Source organism: Rhipicephalus microplus, chromosome 1 (genome assembly GCF_043290135.1).
Source record: "Rhipicephalus microplus isolate Deutch F79 chromosome 1, USDA_Rmic, whole genome shotgun sequence".
In the NCBI taxonomy this organism is placed as follows: domain Eukaryota; kingdom Metazoa; phylum Arthropoda; class Arachnida; order Ixodida; family Ixodidae; genus Rhipicephalus; species Rhipicephalus microplus.
The window spans coordinates 113,868,774-113,886,930 of NC_134700.1; the positions used below are offsets into that span (position 1 = coordinate 113,868,774).

Sequence of the window (18,157 nt, forward strand, 5' to 3'; positions counted from 1 at the left end):
TACCTGTTGTAACTTCAGAACCCGGGCATGCTTTTCGAATCCTTTATTCAGGCATGCCAAAGGGCAGCCTCACAACAGCACAACGAACTCCGTAACATAGGGCACACGCCCCTATATACAAGTGGCTCCAGGTTACACATGCGCAGTGGCGATCATTCACTTATCACCGCAACTTGACAACTACGACAGGTGTAGCCTATCGCGATATGAACACAACACTCCCTTTCTGACAACTTTAAGTACGGCTACTATAGCCCCAGCGATCAGGCGCCCGGCGTTGTCGGGTGCTTCTCCGGAGCGTAGTCATGTCCGGCTGCGGCATACGCTCCGTGCTCGACTGGTGTTGGGTAATCGGTGGTAGCGTCGTCGTCGAAGTAGTAGGGTCCCGTTCTTCGGGCACATGCGGCAGCTCGAACTCGTCGTCCACAGCTGGCTCTTTCTCCCGTTCCAGACAGGAGTGGCGCAAATGATCGGCATGCACATATCGCACACGATTTCCCACCAACACTAAGTATGTGCATATTGATTTTACCTGCAACACTCTACCCGGTAACCACTTCACAGTCTCTCCACGCACTGATCGTACCAGTACGCACTCATTCATCGCAAAAGAACGAAACACTGCGCGCCGCTTGTCAGCGGATGTTTTCACTTCCTCTGCTTGGTCAGTCAACACACCGTTCACATCTGGTCGTAGCAATGATAAGCGGGTCCTCAGTTTCCGTCGCAGAAACAATTCTGCTGGTGATTTCCCAGTGAAAGTGTGCGGGGTTGCGCGGTACGAGAACAAGAAATTATCTAGGCGATGTTGTAGTGACCTGTTTGTACCTGTCCTTTCGTCATCCATTAACTGCTTCAGGAGAGCCTTCTTAGTTGTTTGCACCGCTCGCTCGGCCGCTCCATTAGATTGCGGATGATACGGTGGGGTGAGCGTATGTTTCACGCCATTCGCTTTCAGGAAAGTTAGAAATTCCGCTGCGCGGAACTGAGGCCCGTTATCAGTAACCACTTCCACAGGTAACCCGTGAGACGCAAACCAGGAACGCACAGCCTCGACTGTTTTCGCAGCCGTGGTCGACTGCATACACTTAACCTCTATCCATTTGGAAAAAGCATCTACTGCAATAAGAAAGATTTGCGATTCTTTTTCCGCAAAATCCAAGTGGACTCGTTGCCACGGGTGTTCACAAACTTTCCATGGAAACAAAGGAACTGGCTGCGCTGCAGGAAGTACTGCCTGACAGATACTACATTTGCGCACCGCCTGTTCAAGGGCATCGTCGATACCCGGCCACCAGACCATTGACCGTGCAACAGCCTTCATTTTTGAGATCCCGAGATGCTGTTCGTGCAAGAGTGCTAGTACTACAGTCTTCAAGCTTTCAGGAACAACAACCCTGTTATTCCAAACAATACAGCCCTCGTCCACCGTGAGCTCAAATCGGCGAACCCAAAACGGTTGCAGTTCCGCACTGACAGTCTTTGGCCAACCTTGCCATATCCTATTTCGCACAACTCGCAGCAAACTGTCACACCCTGTTGCACGCTCAATGTCTTTCGCGGTCAGCGGCAAATCTGACAACGTGGAAAAGTAGCAAATTGTGTCCTCGTCATGCCCCCCCTCCGACAACGGTAGCCGTGACAAAGCATCAGCATGCGATATGGCGGAGCCCGGCTTATGCGTAATTTTGTACCGATAGTCTGCTAGAAATGTCAGCCATCTGTGTACCCTGGCAATTGCCACGGCACCGCAATGTCGGTTTGGGTCGAAAAGAGCCGTCAGTGGTTGGTGATCCGTTAAAACGTTGAATGCCCTGCCATATAGATACTTGTGGAATTTTCTTACTCCAAATACTATGCTCAGTGCCTCTTTCTCTATTTGTCCGTAGTTCCGCTCGGACACTGACAGCGATCTTGAGGCGAAAGCGATAGGCTTCTCTTGGCCGTTCACGACATGCGATAGTACGGCTCCTAGGCCATACTCTGAAGCGTCACACGTGAGCTGAATTTCTTTTGCCACATCATATATTTCCAACACACTTTCATCCGTCAACAACGTTTTACACTTGTTGAACGCGTCGTCACATAGTCGGGACCAGTGCCACTTGGTTTCCTTGCGCAGCAAGCCATGAAGAGGCTCCAGGACTGTAGCTACATTTGGTAAAAATTTTGCGTAAAAATTGACCAGTCCCAAAAATGCCTTTAGTTGCGTGACATTGTCTGGCTTGGGTGCATTCTTTATCGCCCTTACTTTGTCACTGTTAGGGTGCAACCCATTGCCATCAACTTCGTGCCCCAAGTAGGTTACTCTTTTTTTAAACAAGCTGCACTTTTCCGCGTTGACCTTGATACCGTATTCGCTTAGGCGCATGAGTACTTGTTCCACTCTTTCACGACACTGCTCGTAGCTAACTCCCGCTATGATGACATCGTCAAGATAGCAAGCCGTGCCTTGCAAGCCCCTCAGGACTTGGTCCATTACCGCCTGAAATGCGGCTGGTGCACAGGCTACACCATAGGGTAGGCGCCTGTACCGGAAAAGGCCCATATGCGTGTTAATGGTGAGCAGTTCCTGAGCGTGCTCATCTAATTCCAGTTGCAGATACGCCTTACTCAGGTCGAGAACTGAAAACACAGCTCCACCTTGCAACGTGGTGAATATATCTTCAGGCAGCGGTAGAGGGTAATGGTCAACTACCACGAAAGGATTGACGGTGACCCGGTAATCCCCGCACAGTCGAATGCCATTATTCTTTTTCGGCACAACCACCAGTGGGGTGGCCCAAGCACTGTGCCTCACGCGGTACACAATGCCTGCCTTCTCCATATTAAGCAGCTCTTGTTCTACCTGCTCGCGTAACGCGTATGGCACTGGTCTCGCTTTACAAAAAACAGGAGTAGCGCCTTTCTTAAGCACAATACTAGCGTGAAACCCTTTAATGGCCCCGTATCCTGGTTGAAATACCTCGCGGTACTTATCAGTTATCTGTGCTTCTTCCCGTACGTTCTGCACCCGTACCACATTCAGCCAGTCGAGTTTTATTTTCGTTAGCCACTCCCGCCCTAATAATGTTGGCATTCTAGCCCCTGTGCTATCCTTAGCAATCACTAGTGGCAAGCGAACGTGTTGGCTCTGGTACTCTACATCAACATCCATAATACCTTTGACCGTGACAGGCGTGCCATTGTAGGTGACTAGCCTAACATCTGTTTCCCTGAAACTTGCATCGGGAAAATGTTTTAAACATTCTGTTTCACACATTACCGATACGGCTGCGCCTGTATCTAGCTCCATCGAAATCTTTTTTCCGTTTATCAGCAACGGCACCACAATGGCAGGCGTGCCCGACCTACGGTCTGTGTGACACAGTGTCAACAACTCATCACGCGTTGCATCATTAGCCAGGCAATGAATAGGCGCTCTAGTTTTACACATTTTGGCTACATGGCCTTTCTTGTTACATTTAAAACAACGGCTGTTCATGAACGGACAACTTACAGGAGAGTGCCGCCCACCGCAACGATGACACCCCTTAGTCTCTTGTGTACCTGCAGCTGGAGTGGTTTTCGGCATGAAACTCCGTGCGTAGTCCCCAGCGGGTGCTGGCCGTTGTCCAGCTGCCGTTTCCTTGTTCCAGTGAACGTCGCTGTCGACGGGGGTCCCTGTTGCGAGGGTCGCCACCATTTCCCGAGTGCCTCTAGTAGCAGATTCCATGGCTGCTACAATGCTGCAGGTGCGCTCCCAGGTTAATTCTGCATCAGGTGTCGCCAGAAGCCTGCACCGTATGCTGTCGGAACACAATCCCGCGATGAGACGATCTCGCAGGGCTTGCTCAAGAAATGTGCCGAACTCACATGTTGCAGCCAGTTTCTTGAGTCCTACTATGAAGTCGCTGATGCTTTCGTGCGGTTCTTGATTGCGTTGGTTAAAACGGTATCTTTCCGTAACCACGGAGCACTTTGGGGTATAGTGCTTTTTCAGCGTTGCGATGACCACGTCATACGTCTCCTGGGTAGGCGTTTTCGGCAGAAGAAGGCTCCTCAGCGTGACGTATGCCTTCTCCCCGATGGACGTCAATAGCACTTGCAACTTCTTATCCTCTGCGATGTCGTTAGCAGCTGCAAAACACTCAAATCGCTCGAAGAAAACATCGCAGTTGTCACCGTCCGGATCGAACTCTGGAAGCTTTCCGAGCATGGCACCACCCCGAACAGCTGCTGTTTTTCCTGCTGTCTGTATCCCATCCTCGTCGCCAATCATGTTGTAACTTCAGAACCCGGGCATGCTTTTCGAATCCTTTATTCAGGCATGCCAAAGGGCAGCCTCACAACAGCACAACGAACTCCGTAACATAGGGCACACGCCCCTATATACAAGTGGCTCCAGGTTACACATGCGCAGTGGCGATCATTCACTTATCACCGCAACTTGACAACTACGACAGGTGTAGCCTATCGCGATATGAACACAACATTACCCAATCCACCTCTACAGTCCGGAGCACTGCACAACACTGTATGGTCGGAGGCAGCTCTGTCCAGCTCGAATCCGAAGACCCAAGCTCACGAGGGCCTCTTGGGATCCCGGAATAAGGATACCACTCACCGACATTCTTTCCTCAGTCACAAATAAATGTATTATTCTCTCTCTCTTTCTCCCTCTACGCCTTATCACCTCTGAGAGGGGCGTGCACGTTCGTATCAGAGCCGCATGTTTTGTTTTCAATTAACTGCAAAATAGCACTCACGTCTCCCGTGTGACGTGCCTTAATGCGCTCGTTTGCCTCCGCTGCATGCTCGAGGCACTCTAACGCAGCGCCTTCAAAATACCATTCACCGATTTTTTTGCGCAGAACATCAAACAAACGCTTTGTTCACTTTCTCCAGACGCAAAACTATTGTCTTTCGATACGGGGCCAATTTTTTTTACATTTCTCGTGCAGATATTTACAACATCATAATTTGGAATCCACTGAAGCTATTGAAATAATGGAATATTTTCAAAGCTGTCGGAAAGTTTATATGCGACTCGAATAGATTTGGTAGGTGTATCAACTACTAACAATTCTTTATTCAGCCTTTCTAGTCAAAAGATCTTCAGTGTCTGGGAGGTTACACAACATAGTGCAACTTAGGATAACAATCATTGATAATTCACATTACATTAAAAAATTTCTAAAAATTGTTTTAGCTCTCAATAAATATTATCCACAAATTTCGTATGTATGATCAGCCTGACTTATGGCCGATCCTAGAGTGGGTAGGTGCCAATGCTATAAGGACCATCATCACCATCATCATCTTCAGGCTGTTGATTATTTCTTTAGTGCATAAAGTTGCGAGTCGTGCGTGGGCAGAGAGAACAAGTGAGACCAGCGACAGCACTCGCCAGGAACGCTATGGCAGTAATTACTCTGTGCTGTAAATATATTCTTTAACTCTCAACCGGTATGGTTTATTCTACGAAGCGTTGTGTCTGACTTCTCATCATTACAGTGGCGCTGCCGTAAACCACAGAGCCATCAGAAGAAGTTAATCCAACTACCACCACTCTTCGAAGCAGACGAGTGCTTCCACACTCGCAGCCCCTTGCTTACGAGAACGGCGTCGAGGCCTCCATGGCAGCTCCACCACAATAATACGACTTTTCATAGCCCGGTTTTTGAACGTATTGACTCAACACCTCATGGCTGCACTCCTGCTGCTCACTGAGACTGCCGTGTCAAAATTTTACGGGTTTCAGGAGGATTCCACCAACTGGGTCACGACCATGGACTCTGCACCGTGAAACACTCTTGGCCGAAGCCTACCAAAAACTCTGTCGTGGAAGGACGCCTCTGAGGATCAGCACAAGCTTGGCATTTGTTTTCAGGGAACCAAGTACGCCTCATGGGTTACTTGGGGCGTGGCTCCAAAGTCCACATTTGCACCACTGCCGGTAGCCTATGACGCTTGCTTCATGCAAATGCGGTCGCGCAGACAAGCCCGAACTGAAGACATTGCCGTATATATCTGCGACACATTACGCCTCCTACAAACCTGCGACATGGCCTGGCTCTTCTTGACAGCCAGACAGTATATCATCAATGGGTTTTACTATTCGACGCACCCGACGATAATGTCTATGCAGATTGCCGAGCAGGACAGTCAGACTTTTCTTCGACAGGCAGCTGAGCTACAGGAAACTGCTTGACGCCACTTTCCTGCAGTCTCTCTACAAGACACCACGATTACGCAAAGCGGATGCTTTTCATGCGGGTGCTATGGGCCCGGCTACAAGCACTGCCCACAAGTGGCGGGTCAAGCAGTCCAGTTTCACACGCGACTACTTCCAACAACTCAGATCCATGTTGAAGGCATCGCAGACCTTGCGGCGTCAGTGGATACTGGAGCCCAGCAAACAGCCCGTTTGCGACGGCACGCTCCAGTCAAACCAAGCCAGCTCTACGTGGCCTTGGGGACACCGTGCTCTCTGTGGGTGCGCTGGACCTGCAGCTACGCACCAAAGCGGGAAGCCAGTTGCTTTCACCGTTGCCGTCTTTGAGGACCTACCAGCCGACCTGGTATCGAAATGGACTACCTCCTCTCTGTGCAATAGCAACTCACCATAGGTTGTGATGACGTACACCTTCGTGGCTTGATCCCGAGTGGTTCCTTAGAACGAAGCTCCCGATGTGAGCAAGGACAGCTGCACAAAATCTCAGCCGTACTCTAAAGGTGCAAAGCACTTTTCGTTGACAGCCCGGCGCAGCTTCCCGGCACTAGCATTACATGCCTACTGACAATCTTCTGCCGGTGTCGGTGCCATTGTGGCGATATGCAGAAAGAGGACGAACTATCATTGGCGAACAAGTAGACGAGATGCTAGCCACTACCGTAATCAGGCTATCTTCAAGTCCTTGAGCAGTACCTGTCGTTTTGTTCCGCAAGAACAGGAGCCTACGACTTTGTGTAGACTACAGGGAGCTGAATAAACACACCATACTGGACTAATACTCGCTTCCACGTATTGGTGACGCTGTTGATACTATAGGAAATTCACGGTTCTTGCCGTCCCTCAATTTTAAAGTAGGTTATTGGCAAATCAACGTCGCCGAGAAAAATAAGTGCAAGTCGGCTTTTCGTACCCCTTCTAGCTTGTACGAGTTTAATCATATGCCTTTCAGGCTGTGAACAGCCCCGCGAGAAGGACTCGTGCGTGGGTGGTACGTCTTTGAATAAATAATCAATATAATTGGAAACAGGTTCCGTTAACGTTGCCGTGCCAGATATAATGGGTCTGCTAGGGTTTCCTTGTTAATGAATCTTCGGCAGCATGTAAAAACCACCAGGTGCAGAGTGTACCCTATTAGTGCTTTTTGAAGCTTTGAATCAATAGTGCCTTCACATGTGAAATCCTATGTATTACCGTTACAATGATCTTTTTGTGCTCGGTGGTAGGGTCCGAATCGAGGTGTTTGTAGAACTTTTTCTCATTTAGTGTTCACTTTCTTTCCTTAATGTAGTCCGATCTATTCAGAACAACAATCTTGCCTCCTTTGCTGTTTTAATAACGAGATTATCGTGGTTGATCAACGCGAGTTGTGCCTCTCTTTCTTTTCCTGATATGTTATTCATATTTGATTTGTGCATCTTGTATGCATGTATGACATCTTTCTGAATTGCGTCTGTATAGAGATCCAGATGTCGATCTCTGTTGGCGTCTGGCGTCCATTGCCATTCGATTACCGTCCAAAAAAGTGGGTTATCTTCTTGGGGTTTATCGAAGAATTATTCATCCAATCGTAAATTCTTTGCGAAGTCGTCTAGGTCTTCTAGAAGCACGAATTCATCATACTTTCTACTGCCAGGGCAGAAGGCAAGTCCACGTGATAGCACACTCAATTCATCTTTGCTAAGTTTTTTATCTGAAAGCTTAACGTTTGGTTCTTTGGGGTGCGGCGGCAAATCTTTCTGAACGTAAAGTGGCTTGGTATGTTTCACGTTAGCAGCAGTGGTATGGCTTTTGGTGAAACATTGTCTCACGCAAATTTTTTTCTCGCAAGCTTTTCTATTTTCTATGTTTTTTGTTGTTTTTCTTTTAGGGGGGGGGGGGGAAGGGCTCATATACGTAGAGCCCTTTAGCCGAGCTTCCACTCCGAAAGAAAAAAAGTTATTTCTTATATACCGTTCCTCGTCTGTCCATCTGTTTAGAGTCTTTTTACAGTGTTCAATGGTGACCTTAGTTAGCCCTCGTGTGGCGCGATGGAGAATTTTTCCCATGGTTTCAATTTCCTTTTGGCAAAGTTATGCATCGATGGTGTTAGTGACAAGCGCAGTCCCTTCGGAGCCATACCTTCCAGTATTACGCACGTGAAGTTGATGCCGTATTCGTTTGTCAACAACTTTTATAAGTTTAGAAAAATTTGGACCTGTTCTGTGGCCTAATTCATCTGAAACGGACGGTGTTTGCACAATCGCACAGCCAGTATGTCACTTTGCACAGACGCGGTGAGTTCCGGCGACGTTCCAGTGGGCCATGATTACAGTACTGGGCTCGCTGAAAGACCACGCTTGTGTGGTATATCTCGGCGACATCCTTGTTATCAGGGTAACTGAGGAAGAGCATCGGCATAAGCTCGACAAAGTTCTGGAGAGGTTGCATGATGCGGGATTCCACTTTAACCGAGAAATATGTCTATTTGACTGGACGAAAGTATTCTATCTAGGTTATACCACATCTCAAGATGGCGTGCAGACCCTTTCTGAAAGAATTCAAGCTGTGACCAACTATTCTGTGCGAATTTCTGTAAAACAGCATGGGTGTTTCTCGGAATCGCATCGTACTTGCGAAAGTTTGTCCCCAACTTAGCGTCAACGGCTGCACAACTCACAGACCCGTTATGAAAAGGAACGCAATTTAAATGGGGCTCATCACAGGACGACGCTTTTCGAGCCATTAAACATCAGCTGACACAAAGCCCTGTACTCTGACACTTCAATGAAAAATGCACGCCAGAAGTACACACCGATGCTAGACAAGTTGGTATAGAGGCCGTTCTGATCCAGCGGGACCCGAATGGACGTGAGCACGTCGTCACCTACACCAGCCACAAACTCTCCGACGTGGAGCGACATTACCACTCAAATCAACTCGAATGCCTTGCAGTTGTCTGGAGCGCATAAAAAAATGTTCCGTCACTACCAATTCCGGCGACAGTTCACCATATTCACAAATGATTCAACTGTGGCATGGATTTTCGCTAAGCAGCACATCAAACACAAGTTCGCACGCTGGATAGTACGGTAGTACGGTTTGAAGACCACTTAGAACATCCGTCACCATGCAGGAGCTCAAAATTAGGTTGAAGATGCCTTATTGCGAAACCCAACGAAGGTAAGCTCCATGCAAATACGCAAAGACTGAATTATGTTCTCCGAACAAGACGTTTCCACTGCCCGATGCGCTGACAAAGATTTAGTCCTTTCATAGATTCGTTAGATTCGTTATCGGACATGGGACGCACCGCCCAATTTGCTTTACGCGAAGGCGTATCGTTGTCGTTGGGTAGAGAAGCAGGACGAAGGCCTCCTTCTGGTTATTTCTACCTCTTTGCGTTCCAGTATTGATTGATATGTGGGATTTAATGTCCAGAAACCACCATAAGATTATGAGAAGCGCCGTAATGGAGGGCCACCTGGGGTTCTTTACTTGCACCCAAATCTGAGCACACGGGCCCACAACATTTCCGCCTCCATCGGAAATGCAGCCACAGCTGCCGGGATTAAATCCCGTGACCTGCGGGTCAGCAGCCGAGTACCTTAGCCACTAGACTACCGCGCCAGTGCTTGCGTTCTAGTATTCTGAGCGTCATTCACGATAAAATCAAAGGAGGCCACTTAGGCTACCGAGCAACCTTGCGCAAAGCACAAGAGCGTTTTTGGTGGCCGAGAATGGACAGGAATGTGTGCGCTTATGTTGCAAGCTGTGACGTCGGCCAACTACGCAAACAGCGTCCGGGCTGTCTACCTGGTTTGTTATACTTATTATGCCACCTGATACTATCTTTTAGCACTGCGGGAATAGATCACGTCGGGCGTTTCCCAACATCGGCAGCGGGTTGCAGGTATATTATAGTCGCTGTGGACTACTTGTCAAGGTATATAGAGGTCACTGCCGTGCCTTCTTTTGCCGCAAGCTGCGTGATCAAGTTTCTATAAAAGCACTTCGAATAAAACGTGGCTTTTTTTAAGAATGTTTTCTCCGACAGATCGACCCTTTTTGGCAACCGTGAGCTCTGCGCCTATGTCTGGCGAGCAGGAGTTCAATATATCTTCGCGGCATGCCTACCATTCACAAGCCAACGTCCTGATAAAGAGGTCTAACCAGACCTTGCAAGGTCCACCGGTGCCGTACTGCGAAAATAAGAAGCTCGGTGAGGTTGGCTAGGAGGAACTCTTCAATGTGGGTGCAAACACAGTTAACATGGCGTAGCAGAGTTAAGCCGGAACATCCCCTAATGAAATTCTCCATGGCCAGCTACCAAAAGTTGGAGCTATACTCTACTTAGACGCGCCTGTATAAGCTGGTCACCCTGCCGCATGAGGAATATGTTGGCGTAGAGTACGAACCAAGGTGCACAAGAAGGTCGTGCATGGCCAACAGGCGCAAAACAACATTTTGATCACCGCCATTTTTGGGCACCACCTTACCATATCGGTGATGAGGTATGTGTGCAACTAGCTACACCGTCTCCATCGAAGAAACTGTGCGCGAACTTCGAAGGACCATTTAATATTACTGAGCAACTGGGTGAGAACACTTTACGAGTGCGGCCCTTGGATTCTGACTCACACGCGGACAAAAATAGGTGCAATAACTCTGCCGTACATGTGTTACTGATGAAGCGTTGTCTCCGTAGAGACAACTGAAGTGCAGTAATTTGTTTTTCTTTCAAAAGTTCATCTTTCGCAGTGCGGCCGAGTGTAATGACAAAGAGTGTCAACAGGCTCGGGCGCTGGCAAGGAGTTGAAGTATGAGGAAGACGACGATCAGTACAGGGACAGCCAGCTTACTGAACACTGAACAGCCTACTGAAGAAGAACGGTGATCAGGGTGTGTTCCCGTTCGTTCCTGTCTTCTGTCCTCGCTGTCCTCGAGGTTTTCTACGGTGGTTCTTAAGGCCTGAGAATCCTGTTTCTATTCGGAATCTACCTCCGCTGCTACTTCAAGGGCGCCTCGGTGCTTCCTCCTGTGGGGCTGCCGCCGGATCGGGCGGGGCACTTGAGCATATCAACCTGATGTCTCTCTCTTCTCCCAGCCAGGCTTATTCTGGCTAGTCGGCTTCCTTTCCTAACAGTGATTTGCCAATCCATCTTTTTTCGCGCAGTGCTCTGAAGAGCGTTCTTGTGGCCCTGGTTCCAACCAATGGCGAGTCCATTCGCTTGAAAAATTCGAAACTAATTCAGGAAGAACTCCGCAAGATTTCCGATCATTTCCAAATGATTACTGAGGTGCGTCAATTTCGATGTGAAGGCATTCTGTGCTGCTCGGTGGACCAGACCTGCATCACAGATCTCCTAAAATGCCCAACGTTCGCCTCGAACCCGGTAAGCTGTTTCGTGCCTGCCTATTCGGACTGTGTGAAGGGACTAGTTTGAGGACAGGACTTGGGCCCTATACCACCTGAAATAGTTGAATTCTTTGCGACTGCAGGAGCAGTTTCTGTATTTTGATGCTGGCGTAACGTTGAGAAGAAGAAGATCCCTGGAGAGTCAGCGATCGTGACTTTTGTCGGCACGGCTCGACCAACCGAAGTTAAGGCGTGCCCACTAATTTATCGTTTTAATGCGTTATTATTCGCCCATTGCAAAGCAAAAGATGCTGGAGGTATGGGCATAACCTCAAGAGATGTAGATCGGATGTGAGGGGTCGCACATGTACTGACCAACATAATCCCGACAAACGTTCAACCCAAGAGGTTAGATGCTGTCTATACAGAGGAACTCGCGCAGCTGATGATCATAGTTGCCCGATGAAGACACATGAGTACATGAGTTGCAACTACTACAGATCATCGAACAAGAGCGATGCTCCCGGCGTGAGGCCCGATCTATTTATTTTGAGCGCTCACGTGGCTAGGCCAAACGGGCAAATGAGATAATTGAGTTGTCTTCACCCGATCTAATAATATTGTAAAGAAGAGGAAGTACTTCGGCGCCGAGGCAGCAGCATCGAGTGTGCAGCAGCGGCTCGAGCTCGGAAATTGCGGCTAGTGCATCGCCTTCCAAGCATCAACCTTTCTGCTTAATAAATCTCCTTTATAATATCAACGGTGGAACGGGTGACGACGAAGCTCATGGATTCTCTATTCGTGAACCCAACGGAGTCATATGCACAAATAGTGTGTATTCAGTTAACTCAAATCTTTCAGGGTGGTAACCAACCTACTGTGCCCCTTTCTCTACCTTTACCAGTGGAGGGGACTGAGATTTCATCGGAACTAGGCCCTTTGAAGCCAAAGCCAGGCACGTCGAACTCTGGCCATAGAATAATTGTACCCCTTGTCACAAGACTTAGATCGGAGCTTCTACTCAGATTCCGATGTGTCACAACCAGAACAAATGAACTCTGACTCAAGGAATATGAAAAGACGTGCTTCTCCTGAAGAACAAAGCTCCTCAGTAAGTCCCAAATTAAAAAATAAGAAATATTAGAACAAAAATTTATCAAAAAATGATTTTTTAAAGGATAGCATCTTGGAGAAAGCAGTGAGTGCTGCTGGTATCTCATCCAAATAGGGAACTTAAAGTACTACAGTGGAATTACTGCTCCATTTTTTCAGCAGCTACTGACTTATTTATCTTTACGGTCATTATTTCCTCGATGTTGTTCCTTTACAAAAAACTTGGCTTGCGGAGGATAAGTACTTTAGGGTTAAAAGTACCGCACATTTCGTTTAAACCGCCCAACTTGAGGTGGTGGTTTGGCAATATTTATCTAATCCACAATTGCCCATAGAGCTAAAATGATGTATTAGTCAATGACTTCAGAAAGTGAGATTTTAGAATTAGGCATTACTATTTCTCGGCTCCTCCCATACTCATTTATTTATACATATTCGCCCGCAGGTGTTCTAAATTCTTCCGTTCTAGATGTGCCCCGCTGCGGTGGTCTAGTGGCTAAGGTATTCGGCTGCTGACCCGCAGGTCGCGGGATCTAATCCTAGCTGCGGCGGCTGTATTTCCGAACAAGGCGGAATTGTTGTAGGCCCGTGTGCTCAGATTTGGTTGCACGTTGAAGAACCCCAGGTGGTCGAAATTTCCGGAGCACTCCACTATGGCGTCTTTCATAATGATATGGTGGTTTTTGAACGTGAAACCCAACATATAAATCGATTCCGTTCTTGATACTGCAGTTTCCTATTGCCAAAAAGATAATTAATTAGTGGGTGATTTCAATTCTCATCATATTTCATTGGGCTTTAGAAGTGATTTGAATGGCATACGTTTGTGGGATTCGGTGAACAAAAATAACTTTTTATTTTTCTATTTACAAGTACTGCAGATCCTACTCGGGGCCAAGCAGGAAAAGAAAGATCATTAAAAAACAATACCGATAATAAAGCTTAGAACTATCCATAACTTAAGTAGTAAACCACAATAAACAAGCAAAAGAAAATGAATAAATAATAATGCTTCGCAGCAACAAACACATCATTAAAAGTGATAAAACATGCACGTACAATATTTACACACATGAGATGAATACTATGCATAAAAAAGCGAACGCGATAATCAACTGCCACAAAGCTGTTCAGAATAAACAAAACTTTACATATCAAACGAAAGGTTATATAAAACTGAACAAATGATTCAGCTGTATAAGCGTTTACTACTTCGGGTAATTTATTCCATTGTAATATAGCAAGTGAAAAAAGAGAATACTGGTGTGTATTGAGGATACTAAAAGGCTGCTTGACTGTTTTCTTGTGGGTTTTACTGCCAGACTGCATGGGGGGTTCAGTAATGCAGTATTCAAGCGGTATTTTGTAGTGACCGTGGTACAGGTGATATAAAAATTTCAAGCGAAATACAGTTCTGTGGTGAGCTGTTTTTTTTTTCATTGGGCCTTGTCGTGAAGAACTGACACACTGGACAAACGCGAGTTTATAGTGTGTATAAACCTCAAGGCCAAGTTTTGCACTGCTTCTAATTTTCTGATTAAGTACTCTTAGTGCGGGCTCCAGATTATACCCGCATCTTCTATTTTCTGTGAGACTAGAGCTTTGTATTCAATTACCTTAACGGTCATTTCAAAAATGCGAGATTTTTTACCGCATTGCTGCAAACGTTTTCTATGTCTGTTTCCTAAGTTACACTGTTTGTAATTGTAAGACCTAAATACTTTATTTAATTGTTTTTTATATAAGCTATATCATTAGTATAAGGAAATTGCAGGGGTTACTTTATGTGAATAAACACAAGAACTCCTACTTTTATGTGTAACGTGTCCTACTCGGTGCTTGACCCAACTTATTCTAACGGTAATCTGTCAATCTCAATATAATCTGCAATTAGCTATCCTATCCACATTTGTAGGTTCTTTTTCTTCCTTGTCCCTTAGTGCATACATCTGGTTTTTGCCTATTCCAAGTTTTCTCTTCACTGCTCTGTCACTTCCTCCGTTCTTCAGAGCGTGTTCAATTCTCTCCGTGTTATACCTTCTTAAATCAGACACCTCACGCTTATTATTCAACTTTGCGAGCTCTGCCAACTCTATTTCGTCTGTTGTACTCAAGTCTTTCATGCTTTGACGCTTCTTAATGAGACTTCGTTTTCCTGGGACAGCTTGCCAGTGCCCTGTCTAACTACAGTACCTCGAACTTCCACTGCACACTTCGTATTGATACTCGTCAGATTATCATTCATTGCGTCAGCGCTAAGGCTGTTTTCCTTGATAAGAGCCAAGTAACTCCTCTCAAGCGACACTCTGAATTCCTGCAATTTCCCTCTCAGTGCTAGCTCACTGATTGGCTGCTTGCGTATCAGTTTCTGTTGTTCCTTTTTCATGTCTAGGTGAATTAGGTACCGTACCATTTTATTGTCACTGCATCGTACCTTGCCAAGCACTTCCACATTCTGCACGATGCCTGGTTGTTCACTCAGTATAAAGCCTATTTCGTTCTTATTTTCACCACTAGGGCTCCTCCATGTCCACTCATGGTTCCTTCGCTTTCGGCAGAAGGTCTTCAAAATTCTTAAATTATTGCGTTCTGCGAATTCTTCTGGTAGCTCCCCTCTGGAATTTCTAGTGCCGATGCCATAATCTCCTACTGCCTGGTCTACAGCCTGTTTCTTCCCAACTTTTGCATTGAAGCCTCCGATCAATATAGTATACCGTGTTTTTACCTTACTCATTGCCGATTCCACGTCTTCATAGAAGCTTTTAACTGACGCGTCATCATGGCTGGACGGAGGCGCATAAGTCTACTACATTCATCTTGTATTATGTATTGAGTTTAATTACGATACCTGCCACCCTTTCAATATTGATATAGTATTCTTCTATGTTGCCATCTATGTTTCTGTGGATAAGGAACCCCCCTCCCAGTTACGTTCTGTCAGCCAAGCCCCAATAGCAAACGACGTGCCCGTTCTGTAGCACTGAATAGGCCTCATCTGTCCTCCTAACCTCACTGAGCCCTATTACATCCTATTTAACGCCCTCTAGTTTCTCTAATAGTACAGCTAGACTTACCTCATTAGAGGGGTTCTAGCGTTAAACGTTGCGAAGTTCAGGTTTCATTGTTAGGAATTTCTTACGAGAGTCTAAAAGAACGGAATGCTAAACGTAGCTAAATTCAGTTGTGTTATGCATAACTTTTTTTGTTTTTGTGTGTTTATTATGTCATCCTTTTCGAAGTTTTTTTTTCTGAAACCCTACAATTTTAACTTATTACCTGTAATACCTAATGTATTCAATCTTTTTCTTCGAGAAAAGAATTAGTTTAAAAAGCAAGGCACCATTCGATTCATGACCTGTCCCCCTAGGTGGGTTGTGCCAAGTTGCTGTGGAACCGACCAACCAACCAACTACTGAACAGGCGTTGTGTCTGACTTCTCACCATTACAGCTTACATATAGAAAAGAAACAAAGGAGTACACCTATGAAATCTGAATGTTTATAAGCTTGCTTACGTTTCGTCAGCCGCGACATGGTCTTCAACCTGGCAAAGGCCGTGCCACGGCCGTAAACAAGTAAAAATATTCAATTTTCGTAGGTTTATTCGTTATTTCCTGACAATGTATATGCATATATTGTATAGCGAAGCCTTGAAACAATGCAGTAAGACGTCCTCAACAGTGCCCTTTAGGGGGTCGCCCTCTTCGAAGAAAAAGAGGGGCCCATGGAGAAAGTCGGCGTTTGTTTTTGCTGTCGCTGTCATGCATCGTCACTATTAGTGCCCGCTGTTGCAACCTTGCATTGGCCAGGATTTCCCCGCTGATATCTGTTGTTGAGTGGTTGAGGCTTTGTCAGTACCCACACAGGGAACTCGGAAGGAAGACACGGAGCATGAAGGTCCTGATGAGGAAAACTATACAGATGTTCATTTAATATTGTGTACAGGTGAGCATTTTGCCACATGATGAAATCTAGACGAAGATGTCATGCTAAAGCGTGACGATTTTGTCGTAGGCTTTCCCAGGAACCCATGGAATGGAATGGAATGAAAAAACTTTTATTTCAGACCTGCAGGAGGCGCTTAGCGCGTAGCGGGCGTCTGCCACGTAGGTACCCATCTGCGGCTTGTTATCAAGAGTCTCTTTCCCCTAACTTTTACATGGGGGAACGGCTTTAAACTTTAATTTCCAACCACCGCACCCACATCACTTTCAACGGTGCCGCACACACCCGCCCTGGTCAAGGTCTTGGACCTTGCCATAGTGACTACAGTTCTACTTCGGTGCCCAGTTGTCTCTTCCTTCGGGTGAAAATGCCGCTAGATGCTGGGTTCCACGTTCGTACTACCAGGACCATCAAAACCAACCCTGCTTGTCACGCGTTTATATTGTAGGGCTGATCGTCATCTATGCTGTCGCCTTCATCTATTCTTGGAGGCTGTGTCTACCAAAGCCATTTCAGTCGCATCGTTGTACACATACGGGCGCCGCGACTGCATGCGCCTCGCTTCCAGGCTGGGAGAACAATACCTACATTTGGACAGCTGTCTGTAGGCCCGCATCTTTTCGGCAACTTGTTCACAGAACCACGAGCACCCCTTTCTGATTGCCAGAAATGCTGATCCTAACGCCGCCAATAAACATCCTAACGTTTTGGTGGAGAGTGATGTGTCCTTAAAGCAAACTCGGTCCGTATTCGTTGCCGTGTTGGAACTTCAACCCCGCACCGTGCCATCAAGCTTGCCCCAAGACATCGCTCATGAAACGCTTCCTCCTGCGTCGACGCCATGTCACGGTGTTCCCCGCATCCACCACCCTCCTGTCTTCACTGGTGCAGATGGCACCGACATGAAGAACTGGCTCGACATGTACGAATGCGTGAGCGTCCCCAATGATTTAGATGAAGCAGAAAAACACACCAACCTGATTTTCTACCTCTATTTCGTTAAACAACCACACATCCGATTCCCCGACTTGGTCCACCTTTAAAGCCACCGTCGTCGACGTGTGCGACCGTCCTGCCATTTGTAAACTCCAGGTCGAGCAGCTGTGCGTGAACGATCACATGAGACTGGTGAGTCCTTCACTATCTATATCGAGTACATCTCTTACTTCTGCATGAAAGTGGATGTCACCATGTTGGAGTCTGACAGAATCGAGTAAGATTTGAAAGGCATCGCCGACGATGCCTTCGCAATGCATCCTGCTGCTTTGAGGCAGGAAAACAAGGACTTAACTGAAAAGCTAACTATAGGTAAAAGAAAAATGATGTAACTCGAACATTACAGCAGGTTCAGTATTGTAGAAACAAAGGGCTTACCGCTCACTGTCAAGGGCAGGGAATTTGAAGGGAATTTCAGGGCAGGACCACTGAAATTCCCTTGAAAATTTCACATAAAAGCGAAGTTCCTCTCAACTTACCATGCATAAAAATAACGCAGTAATGCTACTAGCCTAATTGTCAGGTTCATGACCTCAACGAAACTAAACATTT

General features: G+C 46.7%; 1 protein-coding gene across 1 annotated transcript; it reads right to left on the reverse strand.

Moving 5' to 3' along the window:
* Positions 1–2,508: 2,508 nt before the first annotated feature.
* On the reverse strand, positions 2,509–4,261 carry LOC119173772 (uncharacterized). The gene is made up of 2 exons (XM_075866966.1): positions 3,550–4,261; positions 2,509–2,528 (listed from the first exon to the last, which is right to left on the reverse strand). The coding sequence occupies exons 1-2, from the start codon at positions 4,259–4,261 to the stop codon at positions 2,509–2,511; spliced, it is 732 nt and encodes a 243-aa protein (XP_075723081.1).
* Between the last annotated feature and the right edge of the window lie 13,896 nt (positions 4,262–18,157).

Excerpts from the sequence above, each read along its gene's own strand:
- LOC119173772 (XM_075866966.1), bottom strand. The coding sequence starts at position 4,261 with ATGATTGGCGACGAGGATGGGATACAGACAGCAGGAAAAACAGCAGCT. Across the intron at positions 2,529-3,549 it reads GAAAACCACTCCAGCTGCAG|GCGCCTACCCTATGGTGTAG; the intron begins GTACACAAGAGA and ends TTTCCGGTACAG.